Source organism: Poromitra crassiceps (assembly GCF_964638095.1).
Source record: "Poromitra crassiceps genome assembly, chromosome: 14".
Classification (NCBI taxonomy): Eukaryota; Metazoa; Chordata; class Actinopteri; order Beryciformes; family Melamphaidae; genus Poromitra; species Poromitra crassiceps.
The window spans coordinates 25,734,436-25,754,218 of NC_139633.1; the positions used below are offsets into that span (position 1 = coordinate 25,734,436).

The 19,783-nt window shown below is 42.7% G+C and overlaps 2 protein-coding genes across 3 annotated transcripts in view; both read right to left on the reverse strand.

The window, feature by feature from the left end:
* Positions 1–16,172, reverse strand: part of actn2b (actinin, alpha 2b) — a gene marked incomplete at its 5' end in the record, with an annotated part of 30,468 nt that extends 14,296 nt beyond the window's left edge. Inside the window, 8 exons of the mRNA XM_083650306.1 lie at positions 1,074–1,159; positions 1,915–1,996; positions 6,396–6,474; positions 8,101–8,188; positions 9,270–9,356; positions 9,519–9,638; positions 9,914–10,028; positions 16,044–16,172. Coding sequence (XP_083506432.1) covers positions 1,074–1,159; positions 1,915–1,996; positions 6,396–6,474; positions 8,101–8,188; positions 9,270–9,356; positions 9,519–9,638; positions 9,914–10,028; positions 16,044–16,172 — 786 coding nt within the window. The remainder of the gene's footprint in view (positions 1–1,073; positions 1,160–1,914; positions 1,997–6,395; positions 6,475–8,100; positions 8,189–9,269; positions 9,357–9,518; positions 9,639–9,913; positions 10,029–16,043) is intronic.
* A 1,543-nt stretch (positions 16,173–17,715) lies between these two features.
* p4ha1b (prolyl 4-hydroxylase, alpha polypeptide I b) overlaps positions 17,716–19,783 on the reverse strand; it is a 33,119-nt gene continuing 31,051 nt past the window's right edge. For both annotated transcript variants that reach the window (XM_083650492.1, XM_083650491.1), the window contains exon 15: positions 17,716–19,216. In XM_083650492.1, coding sequence (XP_083506618.1) covers positions 19,140–19,216 — 77 coding nt within the window. In that variant the 3' untranslated portion in view covers positions 17,716–19,139. The remainder of the gene's footprint in view (positions 19,217–19,783) is intronic.

Sequence of the window (19,783 nt, forward strand, 5' to 3'; positions counted from 1 at the left end):
ACCTCCTACTGGTCCTCCAACACCACTTGCAGCACCAGTCACCCATGTCCCCTCCAGGTCCCCTCCAAGAAGTATCCTAGGCCAGACCTGCTTAGCTTCCCCATGAAAGCCAGTAATGCAAGAGCCACTGGTTCTAATCAAATGAATGTACATCTCATTGAACCGAATAGTAATGTTAGGCGTGATGTCAAACCAAACTGAAAATTTTAAATAATATTCTACCATACCAAATTTTATTTATTATTATTATTACCCTGTTATTATTGTTATTATCATCATCATCATCATCATTATTATTATTATTATTATTATTATTATTATTATTATTATTATTATTATTATTATTATTATTATTATTATTATTATTATTATATGATACCACTGAAAAACAATAAATAATTGAATTATTGTCCAGTAAAACAATATGCCATGCTCACAATCCATCATTCATATACTGAATCTCTAACATGATCCTCACAATGCAAAGATTTGCATATAAAAACCATGTCAAAAATGAAATTGACTAAATAATTCTACGACTAAAACTGCTAAAACTATTCTCAAAACCCAAATGGACATGAGAGAGACATATAGAGGCCATTTACATATGCGTTTTCTGTGATCAGATTGCAATCGGATTGTGCTTGACCCCTTGAAAGTACAGATGTAAACGCCCCCAAGACACATGAGGACTGATTGCGATCTGATCAGTCAAACCACCTCCGGAGGTGGTCAGGGACGCATTGTGACCAAATTGAACACAAGTGTAAATGCAATGCGTCCTCTCAATCCACATACAACAGTCACCGCTGTTTTTCTGCTGCTCTACGCTATGGAGCTTGCCTGATCTGATCGCAACAGATCTCAATATGGAAACTGGAGACACATATTAATACCAGGTGTAAATTGAATCAGGTTAATGTGGTCAAGGACTATCCGATCTTTTAAAATAAAATATATATATATAAAAAAAAATACTATCCAATCTGATCCAAAAAACGCATGTTGGTGTCAGGTGTAAACGGCCTCTAATAGCTATGTGATTTTAAAATTCAAATCGGTAAATGTCATACCTGCTCAGCTCCAGCAAAAGCATGGTAGAAGCAGGAGACGTAGGTCATGATAGCTCTCTCATCAGGCTTGGGGGTGTTGATGATATCTGTAGCATGGAGGGAGGAGGAAAAGGCAAAGTTTTACACGTTTTCTGAAGGAAAATGGAAACAGCACATCCATGTGGAGTCTGCTCTTATTCTAAGCTGCTTTTGGGAATAATGGTTTGTTTTCGATTTCATTTCAACACAAGGGCATCATCATGGCTGACTGACTGAGGTGGCATTCAGTTAGTGTTCAATGAGGGAAAAGCAAACCTTCTGGCAGGATTAAATGGAGCATCCATAACTTGAAATGATCAGGAGTGACATTTGTGGGCGTTATTATTTAAAGTCCCCATTGTATCTAAGGAAGGTGGCAGAAAAGCTTTTCTGTTTCGGGCTCCTTCTGATTGGAATAGGTTACCGTTAAATATCTCTTCTCTATCATCATTTCACTTATTTAAAAATGTTTCGTTTTCTATTTTGTCGCGTGAGCATTTGTTTGGCACCCCTCGAAAACGAGATGATACATCTCAAACGGGGGTTATCCCCCACAATACATTTCCTTCATTAATTGGAGTAAATCAATTGTTCTCAGCTTCTGTAACCCTATGTGAAAGCTGGACATATAAGTCATAATAGTCGTTTGAATTTGCTGGCTACATTTGTGTGACAAGAGACCAGTGCAAAAATAAGCCCTCCAATAATACACACGTGATGTTCATATTGTATCAGTTAGACAAACACATATCACACAGAGATCTATGTAAGAAAGTTAAAATCTTTCATCCATGATGGCTCTTGTTATTCCATACAACATTACCTTCTGCGTCCAACATTTTGGGAATGTCCAGGTGTTTCTCCGCAATGTCAAAAGCCAGGTTCAGGTTCCCCAGGGGATCATCCTATATAAAGAAACACAATGCTACATCACTGCACAGCAATGGCGGACTTAAAATGCCTCTGTGGTGACCTCTGCGCTATGGTGGACACTGGACACATTATACACCCTGACCACCTAAATGCACTTTTATTATGATATTACACATTTCAAATGTCTATTTTATTGTGTCTATCTATTTCCCCTCCCCACATGAACTGTTGACACATTTGTCATTCCTGGACCAACATTATTTCCTAGTACTCATTTGATTGGTCGCCGCAATTGTTTATTCCTGAAAACATGCGACAAGTAAAAAAAGATGTGGTTAAGATTAGGGTTAGGGTTTTCTCATCTAACCATGACCATAACCAAACCATAAGCACATTGTTGTACTTGCCTAAACCTAATGTCTTATAAATATGTGGGTGGTTCTACCAGGAATCGAACCACAGTCCTCAGATTGGAAGGCAAGCACCTTACCCATTTAGCCATAGGACCAAGCACATCCTCTCAGCTGCACTTTTTTCACACCATAACCCTGATCTTAACCACATTTTTTTCCTTGCCACACGGCGACCAATCAAATGAGTTTAGAAGCAGGATTTTCCCGGCCTATATTATGAAAAAATGTTGATCAGGTACGACACCAGGAGGTGCTGTTGATTGCATCCTTCACATGCTGATTAAATATCATCACTCTAGGACCCATGAAACCAGATTAAAACCTGTATGCATATTTTTGAAAAAATGCATTGGGTTTCAATGGGAAAATATTGTTTTTTTTTAACAATGTTTTTTTTTCCCAAATCAAGTTTCCCCCGCCGCATTCTCCCCAATTGTACGTGGCCAATTTCCCCTGCTGTCCCGGTCATTGCTCCACCCATCTGCTGATCTGGGAGAGTTGTAGACTAGCACATGCCTCCTCTGATACATGCGCAGTCACCAACCGCTTGTTTTCACCTGACACCGAGGAGTTTCACCGGCAGGAGGTAGCACGTAGAAGGCTCACGCTATTCCCCGCAGTTCCCCTTTCCCACTGAACAGGTGCCCTGACCGGCCAGAGGAGGCGCTAGTGCAGCGACCACAGACACATACCCCTAAACCAGCTTCCCACCGACCGATCAAGCCGGAGGCAACACGGGGGCTCGAACCTGCGACCCTCACAATGATAGCCAGGGAATCTACCACTCTACCGCCCCCCCCAACCAACCATTTCTCAATTATATCTTCTTCTTCTTTTGGAGATATCAGGCTTTAATCTGACAGGGTATTTGAAATTCTCGAACTTTACACTAGCGCCTCCTCTGGTCAGTCGGGGGCGCCTGGTCAGGGCGGAAGGGAACTGGTGGGAATAGCGTGATCCTCCCACGTGCTACGTCCTGCCGTCGAAGCTCCCCACTGTCAGGTGAGAAGAAGCGGCTGGCAACTGCGCATGTGACGGGGGAAGCATGGTGCTAGTCTACGGCTCTCCCCAGATCAGCAGAGGGGGTGGAGCAACGACCGGGGCAAATTGGCCAAGTACAATTGGGGAGAAAATGGGGGTTAAATCAGAAGAAATAATAAGAAAAGAAAAGAAATTCTCAAACTTTAATCATGGACGTTTGTTTTTCTCACACAAGTGAATGTGACAGGAGTAATGGCCAGCGTTTGGAAACAGTGGGAGAGGTGCTTTAGGCCAACAGCTGACAGTAAACCCTCCCGCGCTCACGGGGCAGCGTGAGTCAGTGAGAGTGCTTAGGGTGCATGGGGGGGGGGGGGGGTACAGGGATCATGCTATCATGCTGCTGCTATTGTCTTCAGCTCGGTCTCCACTGGGGCAGGGAAGGGCGACACACAAGTGACAAGGCCAGCTGCACACAGGCCAGATAGACGATGGATGGATTGATAGATTGATGGCAGGATGGATGATAGAAGGATACCCCCAAGGCCTGTGTGTGTGGTGTGTGCGCGCGCGCGTGCGTGTGTGTGGTGTGCGTGCGTGCGCGTGTGCGTGCGTGTGTAGTGTGCGCGCGCGCGTGCGTTTGTGTGTGTGCTGGTACCTCCCTGTTCAGTGGCGTTTTAGCAGCCTGTAACACTCTGAGCTTAACGTACACGCTCACCTGGAGCCAGACTCAACAGCTGACTGGCGCACGACGCAACTGTCGAGGTGTGACTGAGTGTGTGTGAAAGAGATAGAGTGACAAATAGTAGTGCAGAGAGAGAGAGAGAGAGAGGGGGGGGGGGGGGTGAGTGAGTGTAGTAGCCTCCCTAACTAATGCTTGGCAACAACCCGTGACAACGACCGCTAAATATCACAGTTGCCATTTTGTAGGCTTGTCATGTCTATTCCCATTATTCTCAATCAGGAGGGGTACAGTATGTGACAGCAGAGGTAACGCTGACCCCCGGGGCTCTGCAGGGAATAGGCTCGGGTTTCTCTCTGGGTCTATTCGGGGTCAAGACCACGTCAGGTCAGTGGGGAAAAGCACAAAGGAGTGAGAGAGCTACTCTGTTTCCAAAAACAGATGGAAATGTCACTCCTCGTTACCAGCTATAGTGTTTATATGCTATATGCATAGTGGACGGGCCCCATCTGGACTGCGTCAAGTTGGCAAAGCGAGACTGCGATCCAAACAACTGAGATTTGTGCATTCGAGGTGAACAAGCCCTTGAAGCCCACGACTAGTCAGACATTTCTATATGTTTGCTATTAGGATAGATAGTTTATTGATCCTTTGCATGGAATTGACTTTGTCACATGATGCAGCTGCATTCAACAGTCAAGACAATTGGTATGGTGAAAAAATCAGGCCGTGACCTCTTCTCATTTCTCACGTCTTTCTGCTGGGACGTTGCTTTTAAACGCCATGTGCTTTTAATTTAGGTTTTGGTGAGGACAATAATGGCACACGATACCTACCTACTGTAGGTACCTTGATTTGCTTTTGCAACATTAAGTGAATAAAAACATAATAAATATCCTTTATCAAATCTGAAATCTAGTCAATTGGGAGTTTTTGCCTTTAAGAAATCATTTAAATAATTTGATACTACCAAATCAAAGTTTGATATCAAAAGGACTTTCTTTATGACGAGTGCATCCTACTCGCCATAAAGACAAGCCGCCCTCAAATTGCATTAATCACTTGTTATGGTCACGTCTGCATCACACTGCATGCTGATTGAATATTCATGAAATGTCGTCTCTTCATATTTTAAATAGATAGTTTGTTCCTGCCTCCTGATGGTGACAAGTGTACAGTTGAAGGGATCTAAGGCGTCGGGGAGGCTACATGATGGATTCTGTCCTTGCACTTCAGTGTCTGGGCAATATATCAAGCTATATTATGGTCATCGTTATTAAGAACTATGCGGGGAAATAGAGGAGAGAGACTTGAAATATTCATACAGCATCCCTGGCCAGCCTGTCTGGCTGACACAGCACCTGTCAGTCACCAGGATGGTACCTGTAGAGACACATGACAGCTGTCACACTCCAGCCCACTGCCATGTCTGTGAGCACTAGTTTACATCATTTTATGTATTTTGCATTTAGTATTATGCAAATATTAGATCATGATCTGATGAGAGTGCTAAATCAAAAATCTAAATCCATATATCATAATGTGAAGGTAGACACACTTTGATTTACATATTATTCATCACTTCAAGCCTTTTATCTTGCAGGAAGCGTGTTTCCCCCCGTGAGTAAATCAAGCGTGGAAAGTGCTGCAGGGAACATAAAAACGAACTTGAGTAAAGGTCTGAATCAGGCTTATTATGATGAAAGGATACGAAAGTAATGAGGGAGGAAAGTTAAACTATTTGAATGCAACGATTAGGAGAAACAACATCTTGCAGTGAAGTAGACACGTAATATCCATAGAGTACATTAAGAATCTAGGCAACATCAACATTAAATGCTATTCTAACTACAGCAATCCACACTACACACAGTAAACTGCTGCACACTACAAAACATATGGGTGTGAGTGTCTCTGGACTTCACTTCTACAAGCTGTGGACCAAACACGATGCTGCACTGTTGCTACAGTACCATCCGACTCTGGTACAGCACTTGATGCGCTCTGTGTTTCTGGTTTAAGGCACAAGAACGCCAGTCCACCCTTCCTCGCTTAGAGAGTCCAAAACAGACAAACCAGGTGAGCATTGCAAAATGTAAACGTGTGCGGCGGAGAGAGGACGTGAGTCAAAGACGGCGTACGACTACTAGTCCTACAATTTTCTTCAATGTTTCACAACGCAGGTAAGACGACTTCATCTACGGCAACGGAAGTCATTCTTCTGATTCCAGTTTGTGTTCATTTCTGTTAATTGACACTGTGAAAGGGAACAGGAATGTTAATTGTGTGGAGATCAATCTGTTAGTGTTTGGGGTTGAGACACAGCATCCCGGTTACAAGTGAGGCCACACTGGACACCTTGTTGAGCTTAGAGTAGTCGATGAGGTCGGGTCTGTGTCTGTGAATCAGGGCGCAGAAGGCCAGGCCGTCCTTCCAGCTTCACCGGCCAATGAGCAGAAAGAACCAACATGTCAGACTTCAGAGGTCAAAGAGGCAAATCTGCTAGACTCAGAGGTGAGGTTGCCTCTGAGTGAAGAACTTCCCATTAACTATTTGGGCTAAAGGTGCCACAGTAACAATAAGTGTTTTGCTGGTCAGCTTCATGAAGAACTGACTACTGGCAAAATGCTATCTGATTATGCTGAAATTATGCTAATCTATCTGCTATAGAGAGCCGCAGTAACAAGTCCGGAAATCATCGATGCTAACAGTCCTGGTTCTTCACAGTTTTCGCCTATGGGAGTTTTGAATGGGTTTTTGGCGCGATGCTTCTAATAATCTCTCTGGGCAACGCTGGCTTAATCAAACGCGAACCAGTGTTTAGTAACATCATCTTCACACATGAAGACCACTTTTATGAGTTTTGAAGCTTTTATGTGCCGTAAAAGGGTGGCTAGCTAGCAAACGGCTAAATGAGACTACACTGTTGAGTCGATGGAGATATATACGTCAATAACGTCACCACTCAAAGGACGAACACAGAAATTCTCTTCCCTCACCTGGTTCAGCCCCGTTCAGCCCGGGGTAATCAGTGCACACATCCAACAACAGTCCAGGTTGAGTGCTGACGTGACGTGGAAGCCTATGCGACAGTGTGTAGTTATGGATTAGCTTAGCTCGAGCTTTTTACTTCTAGGGCTCGCATTTACGCTACAAAACTCATGAAAGTGGTGCTCATGTGTGAAGATTATCCCGCTGAACCTTGGTTCGCGTTTGATTAAACTTGCGTTGCCCACAGACATTATTTGAAGCATCGCGCCAAAAACCCATTCAAAAATCCCATAGACAGAAACAGTGAAGAACCAGGAAGTTCGGGACTTCCGCATTCAGCCTACAAAAATACGTCATCCCTGCGGCTCTCTATTTCCTTCTCCGGTGTTGTGGCTACCTTGCCGTGGCGTAGAGGCTTGTATGTCTCTGTGACTCTGAAAGCTATACCGGCGGGGGTCTAACCCCTGGCAGGTCCTACCAAGCTGGGAAGGTTTGAGAGTGGAGGCCAGACTAAATCCAGCACCTGGTCCTCCAGGTTGGGGGTTGGACGTGGGGCCAACAAACAAACCCCGTAAAAAAAGATCTTGTTACAGAAACTATGAGGATGACAACTCAAACATAGATGAATGGCGTCAGACCGTCACAGCCTTATTTCCCAATTGGGAAGAAGACGCCTAATAAGTAATCTGCAATTTTGCTAAATGTGATGCGACATCATATGAGGATGCCATTCAATTTGATTCACACCATGGGAGAGTGTCGTTTGATTTATTTATCTGTGCAAATGCTTTTCCCCTCAAGGTGTCTGGCAAGACAAATTATCATTTTACTTGGCATTTCTGACTGCTCAAAGCTAAATATCCATATCGCTGTCTCTAAGGCATCAAAGTACCATTTATGTTATCAATCCTGAATACAAATGCCCTTTTCTCTGTCTCTTTATTGAGTTGGCCTTTACTAATCATTAATTTACTTGAAATATGTCATTGACTTGTAAATAATGAGATGAGAACCTGAATCTCCTATCAACCACATAGCATGTCACTGTAATTATTCAGCATTTAACACTCACCTGACATGGAAGTTTTGGACATTGACATTCCTGTAGGGGGCAGTCTTTCTCTGGCACCACAAGAGAAGACCTTCCTTGGCAGATGTTTCTGAGGAAAGAGTGGATGACCAGAAATGTAAAGAGGTGTACACCATAGAGACACTGCATGAAATAGGCCACGCCCATCACGGGGGAAAAGCTCCATTCATTTCCACACGCCAGCGTCATTTTCCTTGAATTAAACATAGCTAAAAGCTGTGGGCTGCGCAGACAACAAATGTAAAAAATCGTCAGTTAAAGTTTTTTTGTACTCCCGAGGAAAACAAGGAAGCCATTGAGAATTGGCGAGAAGAAAAATGTGGATGTTGTCAATGAAGTAAGTTGGAGTGTTCATCTTCCGTATATACGATCTTTTTGTGCAACACCCGACCATGCACGCGACATAGGAGAACGCCATGATTGGACGGGAGTTTTGTTTCCCCCCATTTTGGGTGTGGTTTCTGAATGATGACGCACCCCGCAGTGTCTCTATGGTCTATGATTTGTTTTTCTACAATTCCCTGTTTTGCTGTATTCCAAGACGTGTCTTTGCTCAGGTGGTCACAGGTTGCATGAGACCTAAATGTACATTGAACAATTATCACATGTTGCCATTCAGCTATTGTAATTACCACATGTGGTTGCATGTCCCACACATCCTGTGGCCACAACATCTTATAGAGAGGCAAAGTGAACGTCACTTCCTGCTTCAGCACTGTACCAGAGATTTTCTTCTGCAATTTATTTTCCCATAGACATTTCGTAAAATGCTTATAAAAATAGTTTTACTTGGTCAAACCAAACGGTTCAGCTATATTTAGAATCGGGGGAGACCATAGAACATTTCACTCGGACCAAAACTTAAAAAAACAACATTAATTTATTTTTCTCTTTAAACCTGCATTTCCCCCCCGTTTTGGTCTGAGTGGAATGTGATGCAATCTCGCCTGTTTCTAAATATATCTGAACCGTTTGGTTTGAAGAAGTAAAACTATTTTTATAAGCATTTTACAAAATGTCTATGGGAAAATAAATGGCGGATGAAAATCTCTGGTACAGTGCTGAAGCAGGAAGTGGCGCTCCACTTTGGCTCTCTATAGAAAACCTATCAGTGACACCTGTCTCCCTAGATTTGAATCTTAGAATGTCACCTTCCACAGAAATGTCCTGAATAGCGAAGCGAAGGATGATGGTCCAGATCATTCCGAGAGTCATCTTTATATTACCGTCCACAATCTCTGAAAAAGGAACAATCTGTTAGCATCAGATATCACCGAAGGGTATAATAAAAAGATTAACTCACAGTCGGCCAACTGCCTTCATAGATATTATTCTATGTATTCTATGCATGTACTCTACTACCTGGAATACGTTCTTATGTGCAGGAAGGGTTCAGGTACCTTCAGCTCCAATGGAGACCAGTTTTACTCCTTTGCTTGTGATGAAATCCAGCGCTTTGTTGACGTTGGCAATCTTATGAAAACGCATCTTCCCTCTATCTGGCTTGGGTAACCGCTCTCCTGCAGATGGACCATAATGTGGCAGAGCCAATTAAGTCATTCCATACGCTCATTATTACAATATAAATAAAATAAACCACAGCAGTGACGACTACGGTGATGAGAGGGTAGGATAATGTCCACCTTTTCAATTCACTGGTACCGAGTGAATTAAAAAAAGATTGACAATAACCTATTGGCATAACATCACAAGTGATCAAGGATAGATTCTATATCAACTAAGAGTTATGATAGAAATGTCTCTTTTAGCAGGTTGAGCCGACATGCTCTCTGACCTGAGATCACTTCCAGCAGCAGCATGAGTTTGAGTCCATTCCTGAAGTCCTCCTCAATATTTTCAATTTGAGTCCCTGCTTTCCTAAGGTGGGAGTTGCACCAGGCTGTGAAGGTCTACCAGGGAAGGGAAGCTCAGGTCAATCAAGTGTGGAGTTGACAATGACAACTGTAAAATGTCACCATGCCAATCAATATATTATAATATTCGGTGTTTAAAAATACTCTGCAATTCCTGTGAGGTTTGGCTGAATTCTATGAAGTTGAGAGACCTGTAACTTCTGTAAAGCACAGATATGAGAATGAGTGGCAGAGAACAGAGCAGACAAAAACAGGTATTCATTCAGACATGGAGTGATATCCTTTCACCGCTACGTTGTTATGAATGTATAAAAACATTTTGAAAAGCTAACTCCTAAAAACAAGTTGGGCTTTTGTTCTACTTTAACTGAACATCTGTTTATACTTTTTTTATGGAGTGACAGCGTCTAGAAATCAAAGTCGAGCGATGATGGAATGTTGGTGACTTTTTCGCGATCATAAATCGTTGTGTAGTAGCCTACTATAAACTGCCCTTAACAGTACATGGATTACTTGATAAGCATTATATCCTTCTCTGCAGTGGATGTAAAACAAGCTGAAGTAGATATTAGCTTAACAAGTCTTTGCTAAAACACCACATATCATAGCATCGTCACATTTTGAGATTAACCTATGTGTAGAGGGTAGGGCTGCACGATTAATCGTATTTTCATCGTCATCGCGATATGAAAATGCGCGATGAACACATCGCAAAAGTCAGGTGTTATCGAAAAAAATAATAATAATAATAAAAAAATTACAGTGCACCTGAACGCAACATGCAAGATCCCGGCTGAATAAATGTCCAAATGTTCATGTCATTCTGGCAAATACATTTCAGTCTGGAATATGGAATATCTTTCAATAATCGTTATGACTAAAAGGCTAAAAGTAATCTCATGTGTAAGAAATTGCTGTTCTACATTGAAGTAAAAATGTAAATAATTAACTTGTTGGTTTTGGATTTCTTTTAGCTTCGAGTGCATTTTTGTTCGTATGACCCTCAACACAGGCTTTGAGAATCCCGTGCCACTTACTGATACGTATGCTTAAATTAACACACTCATATTGCAAAATGAATTTAGGCCCTCACTGTAATACTTCAGAAGTTGAATTTGAAGTTCAGCATTAATACATTTGTCATTTTTTGTCTTAGATTTACCTTTGTGTGTTATTGCAATATAAAACTACATAATTGAAAATCGATTCTCGATTCTGGAATCGAGAATCGTTGGAATCGAGAATCGATTCTGGAATCAGATCGTGACCCCAGGGAAACAGATCGGATCGTGGCTTAGCCCCTCGGAGCACCCCTACCCATTAATATTTTTGTTTATAGCATTTTTTTTATTTATCGCAGGTCATATCGTCATCGCAATATTGAACAGTGTTATCGCACATCGCAGCTTTTCCTCATATCGTGCAGCCCTAGTAGAGGGTCTGCTGACCTCTTTGTGTTCGATTTAAACTTTTTCCTACAGTGGCATAGTATACATCCTGTTTTAACATGCCAGTCTTTCCCAAGCGGACGGCGAACAATCATCAGAGCTACAGAGTTGTAATATGTGGTCCATCCATGTCTAGTACTGAAATAATGTAGACGGGTTTAGATATAGGATCATTGTCTTTTCCTCCTATTTTTACACGTAAGTCTTTCAATAGCCAGCAGGGTTCACGGACGATCAGCACTGTACCGATGGAAGTGGCCAGCAGACCGCAGAGCGCATTCCGACTGATACAAGGTGTTAAATTTAGACCGGGTCTGGTCTGCCTCATGATAAGAGACGGGAAGGAAAACGTCAAAACGTCTCGCCGTGTCAGGAGGAGTGAAAATGTCACGTGGATACGGACGCGTGCTACCGCCCTCGTGTCACTTTCGCTCACTGTTTTGGCACTCAAAATATTGTCAGCTGCAAGCAGATAGCGTTATCACAATACTTGTAGTATGCTGTTACACTCATTACTGTGTTAAGGTGCCGGTGTTGGGCAAGTTACTTTCAAAATGTAATATACTACATATTACTAGTTACTTTCATTTGAAAGTAATAAGTTACTTTTCAATATTACTGTCTGTGTAGAGTAACTCGTTACTTATTACACTACTTTTGCATTACTTTCACCAAAACACCAGCAGCAGCAGAATGACATCGCCGCCCCGGAACCATCCCGAAAAATCATTTCAACCGTCTCGAAGTCAGTGTAAACCATCCAAAATTCTAAATATTATTATTTTCCTTTGTTATTGTCATCTATAGTGGTTATTTGCATTTAAAAAAACAGTTTGATTAGGAAATGATTGTATCTTCATATAAATCAAATATGTGCTTTGATTTAAAAGAAATGCACTCAATTTGTAACTTGAGTTACTTGACAAAGTAACTGGTATAATATTACTGAAATCCTATAAGTAATAGGTTATATTACTGAGTTACTGCTAAAAGTTACATATTACATGTAATATGTTACATTTGTAATGAGTTACCCGCAACACTGTAAGGTACAGTATGGACAAAGGTAGGCCTGGATAACGGATGGGAATATAATCCCAAATTCCAATAAATAGGTCATTTCACAGATATAGCACATAGGGGGATGAATAGAAATGTCATATCTATATTGTTGAAAATGTTAAGCATAACTCCTAGAGAGCCGTGTGACTAGGCTGCAACACATGCCATCTCTGTGCTTCTACTGTAGGTGCCCAAAGCAGTGAGCTAATCAAACACATACAGCAACAGCAGCAGAGCACACAACAATGTAAAAGACATTGATCACAGTCACCACACTGTAAGGTGGTAAGCTGCCTTGATGACATTGTGCTCTGCTCACCCTCACACAGACCGATGGTCTGACTGACTGAGAGAGTGTTTCCAATTTCCACCCTGCCGATCCCTCCACACACCATCATTGAGCCGGTCCCTCCACACACCATCATTGAAAACACATGCTGCATGGCCATGCTTTGTAGTAGCCTACAAACCCACAGAACTTTATTTTAAGATCCCAGCTTTCCAAATATACCAAATTATTTATGTCACGTTGAATTACATGGAAATATGAATAAAATGATGGGGAGGGGGTGGGGGTATTGCATTTCATAGTGTTGGGTCTTGGGTTGGAATGTTTCACTCAATATAAATTATAAGCGTGATGTAAATCCAATGGAGTGTTGAAGTGAGCAGATACAGTACAGAAGATGCATGTGACATACTTTTTTTTCTTCCAACTTTGAAGCTAGTTAAGGGCCAAATTTAAGGTGGAAATCAGAGTTCAAGGGGTTAAGACCTTAACACCTTCACAGTTCTTACACAGCCTTGCACCCAGGAGGGCCGGCGTGCTAACGGGTCACCCAGCTGCCTGCGCACGCTTCCCCTTTGGAGGTCCTGCTGTGCAACAAAGGGAATATTTGAGGCTTTGTCATATAAAGGCCATCACATTCCAACCTGAGAGAGACCCCCGGCAGGGCCCGGGTGTGTGTGTGACATTGAACCGCTGCCCCTCCTGTCCTGGCTGGCCTGCTGCTGGCTCTTCATATCTGACCCTGGCTGCTGCAGTCACAGAGCCCTGCCGCCCACTTTCCAGCACGCCCACTCGCCTTTAGCAGCACTGCTGACCCCCCCCCCCCCCCCTTTAGCAGCACTGCTGACCCCCCTGACGATTACAGCTAAAAATATGTATGAATCACATCCAGAGAGGACCATCACCCCTGTCACTGAGCAGGCTGATGCCTTTTCATTGCCTTTGCACTAGGTCAGAGTCTGGCTGTATATATATACGGCATCCAGGGGATGGAAAATAAACGACGACTGAGTGTTTGACTGCAATTCCACCGTTATGATATATGAGGGGATATATGACATCAGAAAAATGCATGTGTAAAGTGCTTTGAATTGAATTTGTGTAGGAAATGTTCTGTAATAAACTCGCCTTGCCTTAATGAAATATACATCCATGTCACACTTTTTACTTGATCATTTATCGTAGCCTGGCAGCACAAACTTGGCTGAACTCTCCTCTGAGTTTATCCATTACAATTATGACTCTCATTTACACGTTTACAGCAGTGGAGGCTTAACTTTTAGCAATGCCCTTGATAAACCTGTCAGGTAATAAAAGCACACCTGATCGCATGCACTTTGGCATAATAAGAAGCAACGAGAACTACCGCAGCCAACAAGACAATAAACGCTGCATGATTCCAGTCCTTTGTGTTTATAATAGGACCACACCCCTCAGAGGTCATTTAACACAAGGATGTCATTTATCGGAGGACACAGGGGACTTTTTTCAACTCCTTGGCTCACAGCCGACTGTATTTCAGAGGCTGTACCGGGCTCATTTTTTAAAGCCAGGATGAAGATCCTGGTATCATATGAAACTAGAAGACCTAAGGCATCCGTTGGTACCAACCATACCATGCTAGCTTGTTGGCAAGGGGGCTAAATAACGCTCCAAAGTTAGGTTACAGTTTGGCTAGGGAAAACTGCCATTTTCAAAGGGGTCCCTGGACCTCCCACCTCAAGGTATCTGAATGACAATGCATTCTATGAGTACCCACGAGTCTCCCCTTTACAGACATATGCTACTCCCATGCAGTTGCTGGCAAAAACCATGCAGTTTTTTTGACATGCATTATAAATGCGTTCCCCCCCGCTCTCACTAATCTATTCGGATATTTCTGCATCCTTGGGTCCCTAAACAGTCTCGGAATTGCATAAATTGGGTATGACTGGAAAGCTGAGATATGAGCTCATTTGGGATTCATGTGTGATGATGCTAGTCCCCATAGTAGCAATTTAATTTTTTTTTTTTACTTGACCTCACTGTATAAAATGACCTATTTTGACGTGCAGGGTAATCACAGCCTGATGAAACTTTACAAGCACAAACTAGAGACATTCAGAGGATGTATGGCTTTCCTAGGGTTATTCTATAAATATAAATAAAAAATCAATAAATTAGAGAATGAATTGGGATATATCAAAATGATGAAGAAAAAAACATGGTCCTGTTTAGTTCTACATCGGATAGGGGTATCTAAAAAAATGAAAGCCCTTTTCAGGGCCTGTAGCTACTAATTGTGCATCTTTGAAATCTCCAACTCTCCAGTCATTTTGCTGCTGTGTGTTACCAAAAATACTGTTGTTTGTTGTCATAGGTCATGGAGCTCCAGTTGTTTAAAGAGCTGCAGACTTGAAAGCCCTAAAACCAACTGACAGAGTGGCTGGCAGCAGTGGCAGGACTACTAGGCTAGGCCTATATTCATCAGACGGCTGCTGCTGCTGCTGCTGCTGCTGCTACAATATTTTTGCGCGGTTTCTATAAACAAAAGAATTCCGCACCAAGGACACTGGATTAACCCTACTATAATGCCTTTTGGTCCCGAGGTTAAAATTAGATATAGCCTCCATTCTAATCCCAAGAGCGTCATCATGTGTTAGGAGCATCTGTTGACAGCTCGCATTCCGGGCGTATCAGTGGAATGGCAACAGTTTGGAGAGATGCACGGCGCGCAGAGCTATTTTAGCTGGTACCCACCGCATCCGTCCGTCAAGTCCTCTGGCTGCGTCAAGTCAGCCACACGCAGCCAGAATAATACCGGAAGTTAGGCGTTTTTGCCTTCAAAGTAAAATCGAAAAAGTGTGTTACTTGGTGAAGAAAGGAGAATGTATTTATATTTACATATATTTTTTTAATGTACGCATAATCTTTATTTTCAAATTGTATTCGGCTACTCAAACAAGTTTGTCAATAAGACCTTTATTCTGAAAATCGTTGCCAGAAGTTCTATTTTATTATTCTGGTCGGCTTGACACTGGTCCCAAGAGAGCTGTGGCGCGCCTGGCTGAATCCACATACAATAAACTAGAAGCTCACTGACACTGACAGTTTATAATATCATGTTATGAGTTCAACAACAGGAATGACGCCTAATCCAATTAATGTATTTCTAGTTCATACAAATAGCCTAAATGCAGTAGGCTAGGCCAGCTACCACATCTCAGGCTATAATCTGGTGCGTAAAGTAAATGTATTCAGTAGTTTTCTTACTTTCCTTTGCTGTTTCTCCCAGGCGGGGTCCAGCAGCATGTCCCTGTCCCACTCGTCCTCCTGGAGCATGTACTCGTACTCGTCGTAGCCGTTGTCATAGTGAACCACGGTCTCCACCTGGGTCATCATTGTGCCAAACTTTTTAATTCCCCCGAAACTCTCAACTGTATTATCCTTCAGGACTCTTTCTTTATGCTGGACGGACGGCTGGCTGGTTGGCTGTAATGTTACGGGCGTAGATCTGCTTCTTTTCTCACGCTTGCCCTGCCTTGTCCTCCCCGACCTGAGAGACGTCTGGCCCAGTGGTCTGGCCCCGGTTACCACAGTGCAGCAACGTCACCAGCAATTAGTACTGGCCAGTCACGTGGTGGCACCATCATACCCCTACCAGCTCTGCCCCTTGACTCTGACTTTTCTCTTTACTGGGAAAATGTAGCGTTTAGTACTGTTTGGTTTCTTCAATAACAATAGCAATACAATTAAAGAATTATATAGCCTATCATCAATGATGATTTTAACAAAAATCTATTCATAATCATAAAAATTTTGCCATTCTAAACTTTTACATACACTCAGGGCCGCCCAGAGAGATGGCAGTGCCCCTGGAAGGGTGGTGGCAGGCAGCCACTATGCCCCCCCTTCCCCCGCACGCGCTTTACTCATATCAATGCTGCAGCTTTCGGAGCTGACTGAAAAGTTTGTTAACAGATTATTATTTGGGTCTAAAGCCCTTGCCTGCTCCCGCTTTTTTTTGCCTTGCGATTTTGGCATCCTGAATTTTGTTTTGCTCCTGGCATTTTGCTAACCTATCACCGGTCTTGTTTTCTTTGCTATCACCTGTGTGTTGTGTGTTACACCATAAATGCTGCTGCCCCAAGCAAAATGGTCCGCCCCAAGCCTGCCTTGTTCTTCTTCTTCTTCTTTTGGCTTTCCGGCAGACTAGATGCCTTGCGGCACATTGCTGCCTCTCACTGCACTGGTCGGATGGGGGATTACATCAGAATGGCACTATTTTCCACAGGAGCACTCCTGCCCAAGCATGCCTTGTTACTGCTGCTGTGTTTTGTGTATTTGTTCGACTCCTTGCAAAAAAATAAATGAGTTGCCGCATTTTCAGGATGGGAGATATATTTTAGTGTAAAAAATTTTTTTTTGGCCTGGCTCCAATGCCCCCCCTAGTGGCGATGCCTGTGGAAGCTTACCCCTTTACCCCCCCTTATGGGCAGCCCTGCATACACTAAGAAGTTGACTGTCCCCATGTGCTCCAAAAAACAATTCTGCTCTGAAAACGGTGTCATAACATAAATACATGTGATGTTTGTTATCTAGCTATGTAGCTACTGTCTGTCGGTCAGGTGATGGATCTGTTGTTGGTCTGTAGGTCAGTGTGATGGTCTGTTGTCTGTCGGTAGGTCAGGTGATAGATCTGTTGTTGGTCTGTAGGTCAGTGTGATGGTCTGTTGTCTGTCGGTAGGTCAGGTGATAGATCTGTCGTTTGTCTGTCGGTCAGGTGACAGATTTGTTGTTCGTCAATCATATTTTTCCAATCACTTGTGGAGGTTTAAGGAAAAATATATTTCGGTCAGAGAAGGGTCACAGCTTTTTAATTCAGAGTGCCCCAAATCCCTCCAGTGACCCCACCCCCTTCTAAATAACGAACAGTCCCTTAGCATCACCAAAACAGACTTTATTGTAGAAAACAACAATTTCAGAGTTTCAAGACAAAAACCAACACAAATATAAATAAAACGCTTCTTCCATCTTCCCTGGAAAACCCATAAAGTCTCACACAGAAATGCATTGGTCATCAAACAATGGATCATAAGGGACTTTGATAAACCTACCAGGAGTTTCTTTGGTAAAACCATGATCACTCTCCGTAAAACATACTTAGACTTGTTATGATACAATGTAGAATATCCAATCCACCCTTTCATTTTCTATTGTTCCTGAATTTATTTTGCTGGTTAAATGAAAGCAAACGCCCACTTAGATCCATAGACAACACTGGACAAATAAAAAAAATTGTAAATATAAAAATATGAGCGTTTCTGTGCAGCATATGGGAGGACTTGTGTTCCTGTATTTGTGTTCATGTGTAGGTGTGTGCCCATACACCGCAGCATGCATCTGTACTGTACATGCTGGTATGTGCATGTATGACAAACATAACAATATGATGTCATGGTGTGAGCAGTCACAGAGGAGTTACAAATAGAGACTATGGCTTTGACGATGGCAGATAAAAGATTTGTGATATGTAATAATAATGTATTGCATAGATTTAGACTTAGTTGAACACCCATGTTTGCCATTTCCCCCCTATTTTTGAAGAAGTCTGTCCATTTAATCATGGACTGGGAGTCTATTCAAATAACACTTTGGTGTTTTATTGTTGAGTTATTAGAAGCAGAGGTTAACATTCCTGCGCCATCACTGTGAAATCAATGAACTGAAGCCCGTTCTTTGGGAAGTCTATACGTGCAGCAAGTCCTTCTCAATAGTAAATTGTGTTCTAAACAGTGAACAAACTGTTTTAAAGGCACTGCATGTGATTATTATTAATATTATTATTTTTTTTTAGTTTACCGTTCGAACGACTTTAACTCGCATTGCTAACATTCAACCAAAACTCCATTTACTTTCTGGATGGACTGAAAGGAATATGATGAATCTGACAGGCTTCTTTAAAAAGAAAAACTTGAACTGTTCCTTTAAGGTTCAAACTGACAGTGAGGAAACCGGTCCCTACTCACTAGTAACCTACTTCACCACAGAGCGAGAGGTTCACACAGAGTGCAAAGAAAGACACACGGGGGAGGTGGACAGGCCCATCCGTCCAACATCCTGAAGAACATACTATCTGTCACGGCAAAGCTAATACTGTCCAGGGACTTGACATGAACCCAAACAATCTCTGGGCTCAGAGCACAACCGCTTGTGGAAGGAAGAGAGTGACTGAAGAGGAAGAGCGAGCCTTTTGGACCACATACAGTATATATCTGATCTGTCCTCTGTAGCAGTGTTCTTTGGTCCCGATGGTTCACTGAATGGCCGAGGGGGGACATGAACAGGAGGGGGCTTTCCACTTCCAGATCAGATCCCATCAGATTCGTTCAGGCCACAAGGCCGCCGCCACTCCTGCCCTCTTTCATGGATCCATTTGTTTGAAACTACAAGCAGAGAAAGAGACAATTATCAGAATTGTGATCTAGTCCGTTCGCTACTTTTGTCACATACAGAACAAACGTTCACCTGTCACATAAACCCAAGGTAGATCTTATAAATGGTCAAATGGACTGCATTTATATACTGTAGCGCTTTCATCCAAAGCGCTTTACAATGTGCCTACATTCACCCATTCACACGCCGAAAGCGGCAAGCTGCCACGCAGGGTGCTGGTACAGCCATCGGGAGCAATTTGGGGTTCAGTGTCTTGCCCAAGGACACTTCGACATGCCTGGACTGGAGGAGCCGGGGATCGAACCACCGACCTTCTGATTGGTGGACGACGCGCTCGCTCTACCTCCTGAGTCACGGGCGCCGCCATCTTATACTTGGTTATGAAGCACTTATGCCACTCAATAAAATTTGGTGTTTTGGAGAGTCTCCCAGGAGAGTCTGAGCAGCAGTGGTGGAAAAAGTACTAAAAACCTTTACTTAAGTCAGTAAAAGTAGCAATATCATAATGGAAAAATACTTTATTAAAAGTAAATGTTCCGAGTATATAAGTATTAGCA